The sequence below is a fragment of the Sinocyclocheilus anshuiensis genome, unplaced genomic scaffold (assembly GCF_001515605.1).
Source record: "Sinocyclocheilus anshuiensis isolate Anshui unplaced genomic scaffold, SAMN03320099.WGS_v1.1 scaffold465, whole genome shotgun sequence".
In the NCBI taxonomy this organism is placed as follows: Eukaryota; Metazoa; Chordata; class Actinopteri; order Cypriniformes; family Cyprinidae; genus Sinocyclocheilus; species Sinocyclocheilus anshuiensis.
The window spans coordinates 698,474-712,782 of NW_015539898.1; the positions used below are offsets into that span (position 1 = coordinate 698,474).

At 36.3% G+C, this 14,309-nt stretch overlaps 1 protein-coding gene across 7 annotated transcripts in view; it reads right to left on the reverse strand.

The window, feature by feature from the left end:
• Nucleotides 1-14,309, reverse strand: part of LOC107685957 (probable cation-transporting ATPase 13A3) — a 31,355-nt gene that overhangs the window by 2,684 nt on the left and 14,362 nt on the right. The window contains exons 8-33 of one of the 7 annotated variants that reach the window (XM_016482728.1): nt 14,213-14,282; nt 13,941-14,075; nt 12,796-12,868; nt 12,412-12,543; nt 11,819-12,001; nt 11,400-11,557; nt 10,993-11,181; nt 10,386-10,447; nt 10,127-10,277; nt 9,898-10,014; nt 9,792-9,818; nt 9,551-9,704; nt 9,326-9,446; nt 9,071-9,195; nt 7,872-8,044; nt 7,460-7,588; nt 7,295-7,374; nt 7,111-7,153; nt 6,882-6,991; nt 5,852-5,948; nt 5,080-5,152; nt 4,659-4,824; nt 4,322-4,506; nt 3,823-3,911; nt 2,662-2,742; nt 751-843 (exon numbers count right to left, since the gene is read on the reverse strand). In XM_016482728.1, the coding sequence (XP_016338214.1) occupies nt 751-843; nt 2,662-2,742; nt 3,823-3,911; nt 4,322-4,506; nt 4,659-4,824; nt 5,080-5,152; nt 5,852-5,948; nt 6,882-6,991; nt 7,111-7,153; nt 7,295-7,374; nt 7,460-7,588; nt 7,872-8,044; nt 9,071-9,195; nt 9,326-9,446; nt 9,551-9,704; nt 9,792-9,818; nt 9,898-10,014; nt 10,127-10,277; nt 10,386-10,447; nt 10,993-11,181; nt 11,400-11,557; nt 11,819-12,001; nt 12,412-12,543; nt 12,796-12,868; nt 13,941-14,075; nt 14,213-14,282 (3,016 nt within the window). Of the gene's footprint in view, nt 1-98; nt 844-1,822; nt 2,034-2,661; nt 2,743-3,822; nt 3,912-4,321; nt 4,507-4,658; nt 4,825-5,079; nt 5,153-5,851; nt 5,949-6,761; nt 6,992-7,110; nt 7,154-7,294; nt 7,375-7,459; nt 7,589-7,871; nt 8,045-9,070; nt 9,196-9,325; nt 9,447-9,550; nt 9,705-9,791; nt 9,819-9,897; nt 10,015-10,126; nt 10,278-10,385; nt 10,448-10,992; nt 11,182-11,399; nt 11,558-11,818; nt 12,002-12,411; nt 12,544-12,795; nt 12,869-13,940; nt 14,076-14,212; nt 14,283-14,309 lie in introns of those variants that run through there. The other 6 variants (XM_016482725.1, XM_016482726.1, XM_016482724.1 and 3 more) reach the window with 6 other exon arrangements.

Genomic DNA, 14,309 nt, shown 5'->3' on the forward strand with positions numbered 1-14,309 from the left:
TATATATATATATATATATATATATATATACATACACACACACACACACACACACACACACACACAACATACATACATACTGTATATATCTTACTGACCCCCAAATTTTCAAACATTAGTGTATTTAAAAAAAAACTAAACCCAATTGCTTTCACTTACTATCTATGTGAGGATACCAGAAATGGGACTTTTTTATATAAAAGACTAGTTACACGAAGCTGCAAACTCTACATTAGCTATGCAAAACCAGTAGCTCCTCCGCAAAAACATAAATGCTTTACATAGACATTAAGTTGCAAACAACCCGGAATGTTCCTTTAACCAAACCAGATGCAGAAATCGACACACAAAACACAATGCATCAGAACTTCAGCGCAAGTTTTGCGATTCACTGTTTTAGACGATAAACATTGCTCTGTTTGGCACACACCTGCACCGTCATTGCAAACACCCAGTTTAAACAGACGCATAGCTTACACACGTATGCAGTAGTTGCCACTACAGAAGGAGCATTAGAGGAAAATGTGGGGAAGTGGGGTAATCGTAAGCCCCCGGAGCCAACATGGGGCACAAGAGAGCGTTCAGAAAAATCATGTTGGCGCATGCAAGGCCAAACATTAAAACAGAGTGCCGGGTGAGAGGGAGAGAGAAGAGGAGGAGGAAGGTGAGGGGAGAAAGAGTGAAAGTGGGAAAGTGGACACCAGGAAGTGAAAAGGAAACGGTGAACAGAAGTGTCAGATTTTTCCCAACCTGTGGTGTCGGGCCTGCAGGGGAGATGCCATAGCTTCCCTGCTTGTCTCTGCTGAACACATGCTTCCATAAGATGACGTCAAGCACGACGGTCTATAGAATATCGCAGTAGGGCGGAAAGAATGAAGAGAGCTACGGATCACATGGCTAGCAAAAGATTTATGGTCATCATTTGTTTCTGCTTTTTCATTGTCAAGAGCAAAACTAAATACATTTCTTGAAAGGGCAGTGATTCTTTTGGATTGTGTGTTAAAGAAAAACAGAGAAGGAGAGAGAATTATGTTATTCTGCACTAAAAGTCATCAGTTCATTGGCAATGAACATACAGCGAGATCACAGGATCGGGTCCCAATGATTGGCTGCTGCGGTCTAGTGTTCTACTGATTGACAGGTGAGAGAGAACGGCTGAAAAGGGGTGTGATCTGTAGTTAGCACCAGGAAGTAGTCCGATCTAAAAGGTGAAGCAAACAGCCACTATGCCACTATGATGATTGCTGGCATTTCTTAATCAGGGTGAGGAGCTTTCACCCAAAGAGAACAAGAATAATTTGACCCTTTATTTGGGATTCAGAGCCAGAAGGAGCTGCTGATGGAATCACACGCTGTACAGTGCAAAATATAAATGCTGTTTCCTTATCCTGTGGATCAGCCTCAACAGAGCGGAATTTTCTTCTGTATAGGGATGGGAATCGTAAGAAATTTTGGCTCCTGAATTTCATAAACGATTCTTTTAGTTACTGATCTTAATATTGTTATACTATCTTTTGTGTGTGTGTGTGTGTGTGTGTGTGTGTATATATATATACACATATACACATACACACACATATGCAAATAATTAAAACTATAAAAAAGAGACACTTTATTACAATGATGTTCAGATGTCAATTCAATAATTACGTCAAATAATTGCCTTTTTAGGCTAATGAGTTTGAGACACATTTTGTCCTGAATTGATGGAAAAATCATTCCTAAAAAATCATTAGATTCAAGTTGTGTATATATAAAACCTGTGTATATATGTATATACAGTACTTGGAACCAAAAAAATTTTTATATGCTCTATTGTTATATATATATATATATATATACACACACACACACATTTAAAAATGGAACTGGTTCGGAATAAGAACCAGCTTTTGATTCCCAACCCTATTTTCATGTATTTCTGTAGGAGTGTATATCCCCATCAACTACACTTGAGGGTTTTAATTGGGTTACAGCAAGAGCATTGTGTTATGACCCTGGCTGAAGGGTCCACTACATCTGACAGTCACATCCTGTAAGAAAAAGCATCATCCATAATATAGCACTGTACTTTCCCAAATATATATGAGCTAGTGTAGCAATACAATTACATAATTTAAAGGGTTAGTTCACCCAAAAAATAAAATTAGGCTGTGTTTTACTCACCCCAGAGGCATCCTAGGTGTATATGACTTTCTTCTTTCAGATCCGGAGGGTGAACAAAGGACTCCTGTAGTGAATCGATGCATTTTTGTAAGAAAAATAATCATATTTATAACATAAGAATCAATTTAATCTAGCTTGCACTCACTGTTGTAAACGGAAGCAGCTCCGGGCGGATGACGTAGGACGTCAGAGTCACTTCTTTTGGACTGAAGCACTGCAACACCCGCTGACTGCAATGATAGAGCTTGGAATAGCCAGGACAATTTTTAATAAAACTCCGACTGGATTCGTCTGAAAGAAGAAAGTCATATACACCTAGGATGCCTTGGGGGTGAGTAAAACACAGCCTAATTTTCATTTTTGGGTGAACCAACCCTTTAATTCCCCAACCTTGAATTTAACAAAAAATAACATATTGAAATGCAGTTTATTTTCATATGTGAATATCCATAACAAGTAATGTGGCTGATGTAACAGTCTGACGTCCCTACTTACCTCGATAAAGACAGACACTACGGTGTTGCCCAGCACGATGAGCACCACAGACACACGCCAGCTCAAAGGAACACATACGAGCTGAGGAGAATGTAGACAATGTAATTAACAACTTAAACAAAACATACACTATCATTCAAAGGTCAGTTAGAGTAACATCAAGCAAATCAGCATATTGATTTCTGAAGGATCATGTGACACTGAATACTGGAATAATGGCTGAAGAAAATTGCCATCACAGGAATAAATTATATTTTAAAATATATTAAAATAGAAACATTGTAATACTGTTACTGTAATTACTGTTTTAACTATTTATTTCATATTGTACATGCAGCCTTAGTGAGCATAAGAGAATTCTTTCAAATACATTAAAATCGTATAAACCTTTGTTAAAACATTTGAACGGTAGTGTATGTCTAGGTTTTTATAAGGGCATGTGTGATAATTACTCAAACCATAGGCCATATATTAAAATAGGCATGGGCCGATTACTGGTTTCAAGGTATACCGCGATTTGAAAATTTCACGGTTTCAAAATAATATTTTGAAATATATATTTTGAATATATAAAATAAATAAGAAAAATAAGCAATAAGAAAATATAATATTTTGAGTAGCTAATATTTTCCGTTATACCGTTCCTGCTGTATGCGCTGTTTTTCATGTCTCCTCAAAGACTGAAAGTGTAGGAATCCCTCCGGTTGAGTGCAGTGTAGAGAGTAACACGACCCTCCTCCTCCTGTTGGTGCGAGTGATGGGTTATTAAATCAAATTATGTATATGAAATTATATAACTAAATTATATGAAATGATATAAATATGTATATGAATTATATAACTAAAATTAAATAACTGTAACTACAGATTTAGGTTAAATAAAGATGTCAGTCTTTATTTTTCTTCTTTTTAGGAAACAAATCAAAGAACAAATAAACAAATTCTATTGTTCCTAATATTCTGTATTTTGCTCAAAAACAAAATATATTGTGTTCAGTGGAAAAAAGTTTTATTTTTTTTACCCAGTCATTTAAAAATAACACATTTTAGAGCTGTAACGACAATACCGTGATATTTTTTGCTTAAGGTTATCATACCGTCAAAATCTCATACCGGCCCATGCCTATATTAAAATAATCAATCATTACGAAACAAACGTACCTCTAAAAATTGATCGATTTCAGCAATAGGGAAAAACATTATGAAAAACAGGAAAACGATGAGAATTAAAGCAGAGAGGACAAATGGCCCTGAAAGAGAAAATAAATAAATAAATAAAACAGACAACCAGAAACACAATCAATGAAGAGTAACTGAAAACTAAATTTGCATTTCCCATATTTTCAAGACAATGTCACACAAAGATCTAACAATTTAGTTTCAATAAGCAAATATGTCTCTAAATTAACTGCACAAAAATATCAGGATGTAAATATTAAAATAAAATTATCAGCAGAGAGAGATAGCAAACATTATATCTATATAACATTTCATGGGAAATTTTCAAAATGCACTCTTAAATTTCTTTGAAATTTCATATGCATTAAATTGAGAGAAAAAGAATATAGAAAAGTGTGAGGGATTTTAAAATATTGCTGCTTTGTGAGTTGTTTGTCAATGCACTGCGAATGCATCAAGTTAAAAAAAGGTTCATCCTTACAATTCTTGTAGCTGGGCTGGCGGAAAGGTTTTCCTTTGGAGAAAACAATGGCAACAATGAGGTACTGAAAAGAGGAGACGAAGAAGAGTGTGGTATTCACATCATTCATGATTCTTTCTTCAGTCTGTTCTTCAGTGGAGTTAGTGAAGTCATCCATGTGATGGGGAACAGAGCAGTTGTAGAAACTGTGAATTATAGAAGAAAAAAAAATGACCAGAGCTGAAGTAAGATTATAAGATTCATTTTTAAATAAGGTTAAGTTTGAAAACAATATGAACACAGTTTAAGTGTTGCAGTACCACTAATGACCTGGAGAGAGCAGCGCACTGTAACTCACTCTGGCTTGGAGTACCAGTCCAAATTTTGAATCAAGAGGAAGGCCATGATCTGGAAACCCAGGCAAATTAAAACCTGGGTCAGAACTGAGAAGAGGAGAGGACCTGAGACGAGACCAGAGGGAGGTCTTTGGGCGACAAGCTCCTTCCATGCGGAGTTCAAACTCACTAGGAGTGAGTGGGAAAGCAAATCAGAGAAATTATACAAAATAATCAATCATTTACTTACAAACCAATAATGTACCTCAGTTTTCATGAGCTAAAACTCTTTATGTTAAATCTTAATGTTTATTAACAACATGAAATCACAAATCTTATTGTGCATGATCTAGTGCACATTATTCTAAAGAAAAGTTTTGCAGCCATAAAATACAACAGGCACCCCTGAGATCAATCGGAGCTCAACAAGATGATCATACTCACTGGTGAAGACAATTAGAAGAATGATGGCCAAGTCAATGAAGAGAAACTGAAAGTCACCCAAGTTACTGCCAATCTGAAATGCATTATTAATGGATCAGGTTTGTATAAGCAATCTCAGCATGAACTAATGATCTTCTGTTACTCACAAGCACAGAAAGATGTATAATAACGTCTCCGGTTACATACCTAACCTCGATTCCCTGAAAGCAGGGAACGAGACATTGTGAAGCTCATGCTATGGGGTTATCCCACTCCTTTCTTAAATACTGAAGCCTGATTGAATCGCACTGGTAAACCTTACCGGCTAGGGGTGGAGCCACCCACTATATAGGTCGGCTGAATCTTTCCCTCAGAGTCTTATATACCTGTTCGAACAGTCAAAACTCGCTGAGGAATTTTAACCAAAAAATGTTATAGACATTTCAGAAATACCCTAAAGAAACGTGAAAACTTGTGTGAAATGGGCATCCGATGTCACCTTTAAGGCGTAGTCAATGTCAAGAAGTCGTCTAGAAGTCTTCGATGCTTGCTTTGTGAAGAAGAAAGATTCTGAGTTAATGACGCTGGGCGCCGACCTATACAGTGGGTGGCTCCGCCCCTAGCTCGAGTGCTCACACGTCATTGGCAAATAAGATTTACTGGCGCGATGCAATCAGGCTTCAGTATTTGAGGAAGGAGGGGGATATCCCTATAGTGTGAGCTACGCAATGTAGAGAGACCAACTTGATAGGTAACTATAGTAAGTAGTTCAGTAAATGAAAGGGGAACTTACAGAATAGAGAAGGGCAACACTGAGGCATTGAATAATACTGTACAGAGCCATGAACTTAAACACACAGAAGGAGGTGATGAGAGCTGCTCTGCCCTCCCTGTGGAGAAACAACACGTGCGAGACTCTCAGCAAACAGGACATTTTGTGCAAAGAACATTTGTCATTGGGAAACACTGTCTACAATGTGTAAGGCCAAAACAAGCACCCTCATGAACTCCAAATGATTTATTTTCAAAACATTCGATTTGAGGCGCATCAGCATCATTTACACTAACACAGCATCCTAACCAGTTTCCACAGAAACTAAGCAGTCAACAAAATGTCCTGTCTCTCAATGTGGTTCCTTAAGAGAAAAACTCTGATTACTCACACTATTAAGTTTATCAGCCCCAAAACAATCATAATTTGTTAGTATGATGATTTTCTACTCTTTTTTTTTTCTTTTTTTTTTTCTGGCCCTTAGAATTAAACAGGCTGTGTTTGCTATCCTAATCCTGCTTCAACCTTATTACTTTCAAGGGATGGGCTCAAAAAATTAAAAGAAATACAAAAATATTTAAATATTTATTATTTAATAGTTGTATTTAAAAAAAATATTAAATATATATCAATATGACTATATAACAACAATAACAACAGAATTATTAGTTTTATTACAAAATAAAAAAAAATATATTAAACATAAGAAATATTACTACTGTTATATTCCACTCTAAAATCAAATCAATCAAGTATTTGAGAAAAATAATTGTGCAGTAAACTAAAACAGCCATAAATATTAGTGTTGTAATTTTAATTTCTTCATTTTCAAACATTAAACATCAAGCTTTAATTTAAAAAAATAATAATAATACAAATAATTTTAATAGAAACGTTCATGTGGGCCAGTATTTATTGTGAATTTATTTACCATGCAGCCTTTGCCAAAGGCATTGTAAACATGGGATGTGAAAAACATTCACAAGAAAATTTGACTTCTCTTGATATGATGCCTTTAAAACAGAGCTGTGCCGTGGTGCATTTAGGACACCTGATCAGGTTGGGCACGCAGGTGATGCTGGGAGTTGTGGAGGTGAAGGGAGAAGCCACTGAAGCCTCCAGCTCTGACAAGGAGATCCCAGCATGAGCTCTCTTCAGTGCCTGAGGACGAAATAGACAGACATCATCAGCTACAAAAGACACTTTTAGAACATCTGATAAGCATAAAAGACACAAATAACCCTTGAAAACACTTTAAAACAGATTATAAAGACCCTCACCCCACAGTCATTTGCTCCATCTCCACACATTCCTACAAAATAGCTGCAGAAGAGAGGAAAAAAAGGTTTGCAAGGTTTTTACTTTTTCTTATGAAAATGTGAGTGGTACTTTGCAAAACGTATGCACAACTAATTACTAATCTAAACAGATGATGAGCTCTCATGGAGTGTATTCGATACTCACTCTACACTTTCTAATGTCTCAACAAGCTGAGTCTTCTGGTCAGGCGCCATCCTTGCAAATACTGTTCCATGAAGCACCAGCTACACCAACAACCATAAAAACACCATAAACACCAAACATAACACAACCCATGTATGTACAAGTATAGTTTTAAAAATTGCCGACCTTCTGTAGCAAGTCCTGGAAATGCTCAATAATTACAGAAAAAGATTTGCCGCTCATGGCAAAGTGATACTGCTCCTGAATTCTCATCTCATCCACAGAATGTCCATCTTCCATAATAATATCCATCTCCTGCCATCAGAGAACACAAGTACAGAGATGCTAAAGATAATGCTTTTTCCTTTATCAATAACATTTATGGTGCTGAATACCATAGATTAATGCATATTGTATGGCCTTGTGTAATTCCATTGTAAGTGTCCTACTGCAACAGTAATTTTGATAAAGGTATTTGAAAGCATGTCAACATGCCACAAATACAGTACTGGTGATTGGTCTCAAACCATATTAACCTAGAACATTAATTTCCACAAAACCACAGTGACAGGGTCTGGCCAGTAGATGGCACACTGACCTCTAGTTTGGTGGGCTTGTTCAAGTGTTTGCTGGGTTTGTCGGCGTAGTGCCAGTTGATCTTGGCAGTCTGGCCGTCTTTAGGGGGCAGAGCGTCGGCAATAATGACTCGGTCTTGCGGCTGAATCATGCTGCAGTCTCGTGCCACAGAGATGGCCGTCAGCATGTTGTCACCTACACAAGAGACAGAGAGGAAAAGATGACGAAAACAAAAACAACAACCCTTACAAAAACACATGCTTTGATAGTCATTTTTAAATATCATTCAGAGACTTTTGGACCATCTAATATACTGGTATAAAGATACTTTTTTTTTTTCATCAGGGGACAGAGATGATGGCTGGTATGTGGCAATGACCCAGCATTCCTCATGATTGTAAGAGTGGGTCATGTACAAACTCAATCTGCTTAAGTTTACAATGCTGCATTCAGCCTCGTCTCAACTTTGGAGCACTTGGCTGGTAAACTGGAGAGCTGAGAACCTTATTAGATGAGATTCCAGGAATACCTAATGAATTAAGCTTCAAAGCTCCCAGACTCCCGTCTGCCTGCGGCTGGTCACCCTAAACTCACCCTAAACCTTCCATCTTTAAACAACATGGGCATATTCAACTCCTGATAAGCTAACCAGGTAAAGAAATCCAAATAAGGTAAGCAGTGAATAACTGAACCAGGATTGTTGGACAGGAAAACCTACAGAACTATAGGCAGCAGATGTAATATACTACTGCTCAAAAGTCTGGGGTCAGTAAGAATTTTTTAAAGAAATGTATACTTCTATTCAGCAAGGAGACATTAAATTGATTAAAAGTGACATTCATCAAATAAATAAATAAAATCACACAGCCAAATCAGCATATTAGAATGATTTCTGAAGGATCATGTGACAAGAATAATGGAGTAATGAATGACTGCTGAAAATTTAGCTTTGCCATCACAGAAATAAACTACAATTTAAAATATATTAAAATTGAAAAGTTCTTTAAACTTTTATATTATTTCACAATATTGCTGTTTTGACTGTACTTTTGATCAAATAAACAGTCTTGATGAGCAAGAAAGACTTTTGAACTGTAGTGTAAACTCAAAGTATATGAATAGCCATGTTCTAAAATGTCAAATTGACCGTTTAAAAAGAAACCTCAGGAACTATATTAAACTCTCAGGTTTTCTGAAATGACACAGTCATGTTTTCTGTACCTGTGACCATAACGGTTCGTATGTTGGCATGTCGTAGATCTTCCAGCACACCTGGAGTTTCCGTTTTCAGCTTGTTCTGCATGATGATCAAACCCAGAAAATCCATATTTTTCTCAATTTGATCCCTGTAGAGGAAGAGAAACCGAATATAGTGTGACATTAAACCAGAGCACAACATGATAAAAGTTACAGCATAACATTGTAAATTATTTTGTAAAAGTGCCAGTAAAAAGTTTAGCGGAGTTTAAACTTTACCGGTTAATGTTCTGCACTTTGTGAAATGTAAGTTTGGATTCCAGCCGTCTGTGTGCCAGCGCAATGACCCGGAAGCCCTGTTTGGTGTAGTCCTCCAGAACCTCTGCGAAATCCTCTGGTACTGTGGTGCATTGTGAAAAAAAAAAAAAAAAGCAATATCAATCCAACAATGATTTAAAACTCAAAAACGATTTGATATTTATAACAGACGGATCTTTCACTGACCTGTTTCTTTCTTACACAGGCTTGCCACAACCTCTGGTGCCCCTTTCAGATATGCGTCCATACGTCTCTCTCCAATCTGACGGACAACCACGCTCATTCTCTGCAGAGCGGAGGAGAAGGAAAACTGCCGCACAATACCGATCATATATGATGCCTGCAACCCGAAAAACAATAGACAACAGTATGTAAACACCCATATATGTCTATAACAAAATACATCAAATACAGCCACTGTACATACCGAGAGCTCATAGAGTTCAGACAGTTCCTGGGAAGAAACCGCAAGATATTAGAACAATGTTTTAAATACAAATAATTTAGATTATAATAAGCAGAGAAATGCTCACCATGTCCTGTTCAGGTGATATTACAGATGGCGGCAGAAGCTGATTGGGTGGTTTTACATAAGTGAGTTCAATGCGGTCATGGTGAGCCGTCTCCTCTTCTGTAGCTTCCACCAATATCTGAAGAGCACAGACAGACAGCAACACCAAAATAAATCAAAACAAGTACAACTTGTTCCAAAACTTGAATGAGATTATTTAAAACTGTTCTCCAGTCACAGCAGACACTGACCCAGCCTGTGGCCTCAAACATCTTGAGGTCTAGTGGATCTCCAGAAAGCTGACCCTCAATCTTGGTGAGTGAGTGACAGGTGGCCATGCAGGACACAAACTTGGTAGTAACCAAGCTCTTATCGTCGGCTTTTTCTTCTGAATGGTGGAATCTAGAGAAGAGAGATTCTTTGGTCAGAAACGCAAGAAATGCAATGCAGTGCTAATTCAAAAACAACTGAGAATGTTCTTGTTTTTCTATTTTATAAATATGATCATACCTGCCATCTTCTACTCTTTGAATTCCCCACATGTCCAAGCCATCTTCTGTGAGAGTGCCTGTCTGAAATGATGCAGAATAATAAAACATTTTTCAAAAACTACTAAAAGCAAGCCTTAATTGTTTGTATAATATTTATAAAATCTATTTTATTATATTATTATTATTACAATATTAGTACAATTAATATTAATATAATTATTATTATTAGTAGTAGTAGTAGTAATAAAAAGTTTATTAAATAATCAATTTTATTAATGTTATTACCAATAATAGTGATGTTATAATATAATAATAATAAAATAAATAAATATTAAATGAAAAAATAAATATTAAATCATATAAATAGTACATAAAAGATTTAAACTATGTATTACCTAAAAATGTATATAATACTACAACATAATATTAGACAATGAGGTGCTAAAATGTCACAATCTGCCTGAATTAACCCTAGATTTATTAAAAAAAATAATAATTAAATGATCATATGTGTGTGCTGAAGCAAACTCGCTTTTTAAAACACATCCATAATATATGACTCTTGATTAATTTTGGCTTAATTCAGATTTCACCAAAAGAAAATGACTTCAGTTTCCTGTATTTACCTTGTCAAAGCACACCAGGTTCAGCTGTCCACAGATGTTGATTCTTTGTGGGCTGATGGAGAATATCCCGACTTTCCTGAGACGCCGCTGAGCATATACGATGCCCGCTGTCATTGCTGCCGGCAGTGCAGGGGGCACCGTGATAGTAATGATGTCCAGAGACTTGACTATGATTTCCTTTACTGGTTCCTGCAGGATACACATCATACCACTGAGGTGCACATTTTCCACACTGTAATTACTAGATTGATTCATTGAACAGGTCATATTTTCCTAGAATTTACATTTAAAAATCTGCTCAAAGCTACATCCAATATACACAAATTGTTATTTAACCTACATCTAAGTGGGAGCGACGTCACAAAAATGCTGCTGTTCCTTTTAAGACAGTAAAGATGGATAAAAACCTGATTTAGGATTTTCATGACCAAAGAATAGACAAAGACGACGCTGGCAACGGCCACCAGGCACAGCAGGAAGAGGTAGGCGTCCTGGTACAGCTTAAAGTCTGTGGGTTTGGGGTACAGGATAGAGCGGATGAGCTGCCCTTTAGCGGTGCTGAAACCTGGAAAAGTAGTGAAACATAATGGCACTGTAAGCATCTACATTCAAGCTCTTTTACAAAGCCTAGTCAGCTGCCTATGAAGGAAGTATCTTAAAGCATCAGCCAGGCAGCATTATTATGCTGCCTACTAAGGTACCAAACTCTAAGGCAGCATCGGATAAATCCCACAATACATTGCAATACAACTTCAGTGACCAAAAAAGTCACAAAGTAGGAGAAATGTTGCTTAAAAAAGTAGTTGAAGTAGTTCTGGCTTCTAACCTGTTCGGACTACCACGGCTTTGACCATTTCTCCTGTGTAGTAGCGAGTCTGTATGACGTTTGTGCCACAGAACAGCGTATGTCTCTTGTGTTCCTCTGTGCTGTAGATCGCATCTCCATGCCCACCCTTCTTGTCCTGCTGAGGGTTCGGAAGGTCAGTCTTTGTGATTGGAACACTCTCACCTGAATGCAGGAAATGAGAGAAGAGAACAGAAACATTTTCACAAAAATGAGACCTACAGATCTTTATTAATAATAAACAATATGCTCAATATGCTTACTTTTGTCAAATATATTTATATAATACTTTTTTTTTTCTCCATATCTCTCACACTTTCGAGAGTGAATTTTGTTGATGAATATGTACGCCTATTGACAAACCACTGCAGCATGAAAAATGAATCACTTTTTTCACCTGAAAGTGAAAGTTTATGCAAGTAATATTTATGTTGTTTAGAAAGAAAGAAATGTAGAGGTTTCATATATTTGGACTGTTTTTGAGCAATCATGAGTTCAAAGGAATATATGTTTTTCCCCAAATCGCCCCGCTCTAATCAACTTTCATGACATTGCATTTGGAAGCAACCAATCACCTGTGAGCATGCTCTCATTAACAATGCAGGTTCCACAGATGAGCACTGCATCACAGGGCATGATGGTCCCATTGCTGGGGATGACTATGACATCGCCGGGGACCAAGTCTGTGGACAGGGCTTCCTCTGTTTCTGTACAGCAAAAACAGAAGACAGAGAGAAAGAGAGGGTGGAGAAGAGTGAGAGGTGGTATAAAACCAGTCTGTCTCAGCGAATCACTTATTACCCACGCTTCCTTGCACATGAGGCAGAGTGCTGACTCATCGTGACTTTGGCCACTGCGTCAGGCTCCCTGATGCAGGTAATCCAGGCCCGCAGCTGTGCCTGTCATTACAAATATACTTAGAGTGGGGAAAATGCTTTTTCAGTACATCTGAGCCGTACCGTTTTCGCCCCTGCAGACCGTAACTCGAACAGTACTGTGTGCTGCCACCATGTCATGTAGCATTACATATTGCTGTAAAAAAAAAAAGACAAAAAAAAAAGGTTAATCTGAAGCACAAACAAACATTCTCCTGACCAAGCAGAACAGATAATGTAATAGGCATATAAAAATACACACTTTAACTGATAACAGACCTCACTTACACAATCGGAAAATTAGCATCAACTCTAACATTGGATATGCCCCATGACTAACATCTATGCTTGATAACTCCAAAACACAACTCTATACTGGTCTATTAGTAGAAGCAACATGGAATCAAAAAGGTGTTACAATGTTATAGTAAATGTCTTTTTATTATGCATGATTCATCAGTGTTTGCTATTCTAAAACAAGAAAATTCCATTAAAATTAAAAATCTTTTGCTTTGAAAATGACTGATTATTTATTTATAGGGAGACTTTAGTCTTTAATAAAATAGTTTATTATTATTATTAATTGTGATATTTAATTTTTTTATTTATTGTGATATATTTATTATAGCTTATTCATTCATTTTGTATCTTCCTGTCTCATTAATAAAGTAATACTTAAATATTTAATCAAATTAAATTTAAAAAGTATATAGTATACTAAAATAGAGCACAAAATGTATATAGTATGTAAAGTATATAATAAATATGTGGTATATTATACAAAATAGTAAAGAATAATAAAGGCCAAAACTTGAAATGTATTCACTTATATATAGAGGATTTTTTTATTAATAAAGTCATATTAAAATAATATTTAAAATAGTTTATTTACTTAATGGGGAATGTTTGTCTTTAATAAAATAATATTTAAAAAATATTTAATAAAACAACATTTAAAATAGTATAGAATACAAATTTTATGGTATAGTAATAATTATCTTGCATTGTATACAAAATAGAACAGAATTTTAATATTGGTTATATATTGGTTAATAAAGGCCAACATTTTAAAGGTATTTATTTTAATAATATTAACATCAACTTCTTACAAACTAGTCATCCCAAAATTCAAAAATCAAGTTTTGCCCAACATTACTCACCATTTCATTCCACTCAAAATACATCAGTATGGAAATGAAATGTTTTGCGAATGCTGTTTTACTGTTTACCTTTTTAATAGTGTAGAGAGAGGTAGCTATTGATATGACTGACATGATGACTATGGCCATTGCGTAGTAATAGTATTCATCAGTACACCACAGGATAACACTGAAGAGCTGGAAGATGTAGAAAGGATTGAGGACCTGAGAGAAAGAAAGATTGAGACAAGTTTCAGTTCTTTCATTTCAAGTTCCTGAGAAGACACATTCACTACAGCAGAGTCAGCAGTGCTGTGTCATGCTGTTCTCTGGCCGGGGTCAGTTTCACATTTCACTCGTACCTCCTTAATTAGCAGCTTGAAAAGAGAAGGCACTTTCACGTCTATTTCATTCAGTCCAAAAAAAAATCTCCTAAAACAGAGAAAAAGGAAAAAAAAT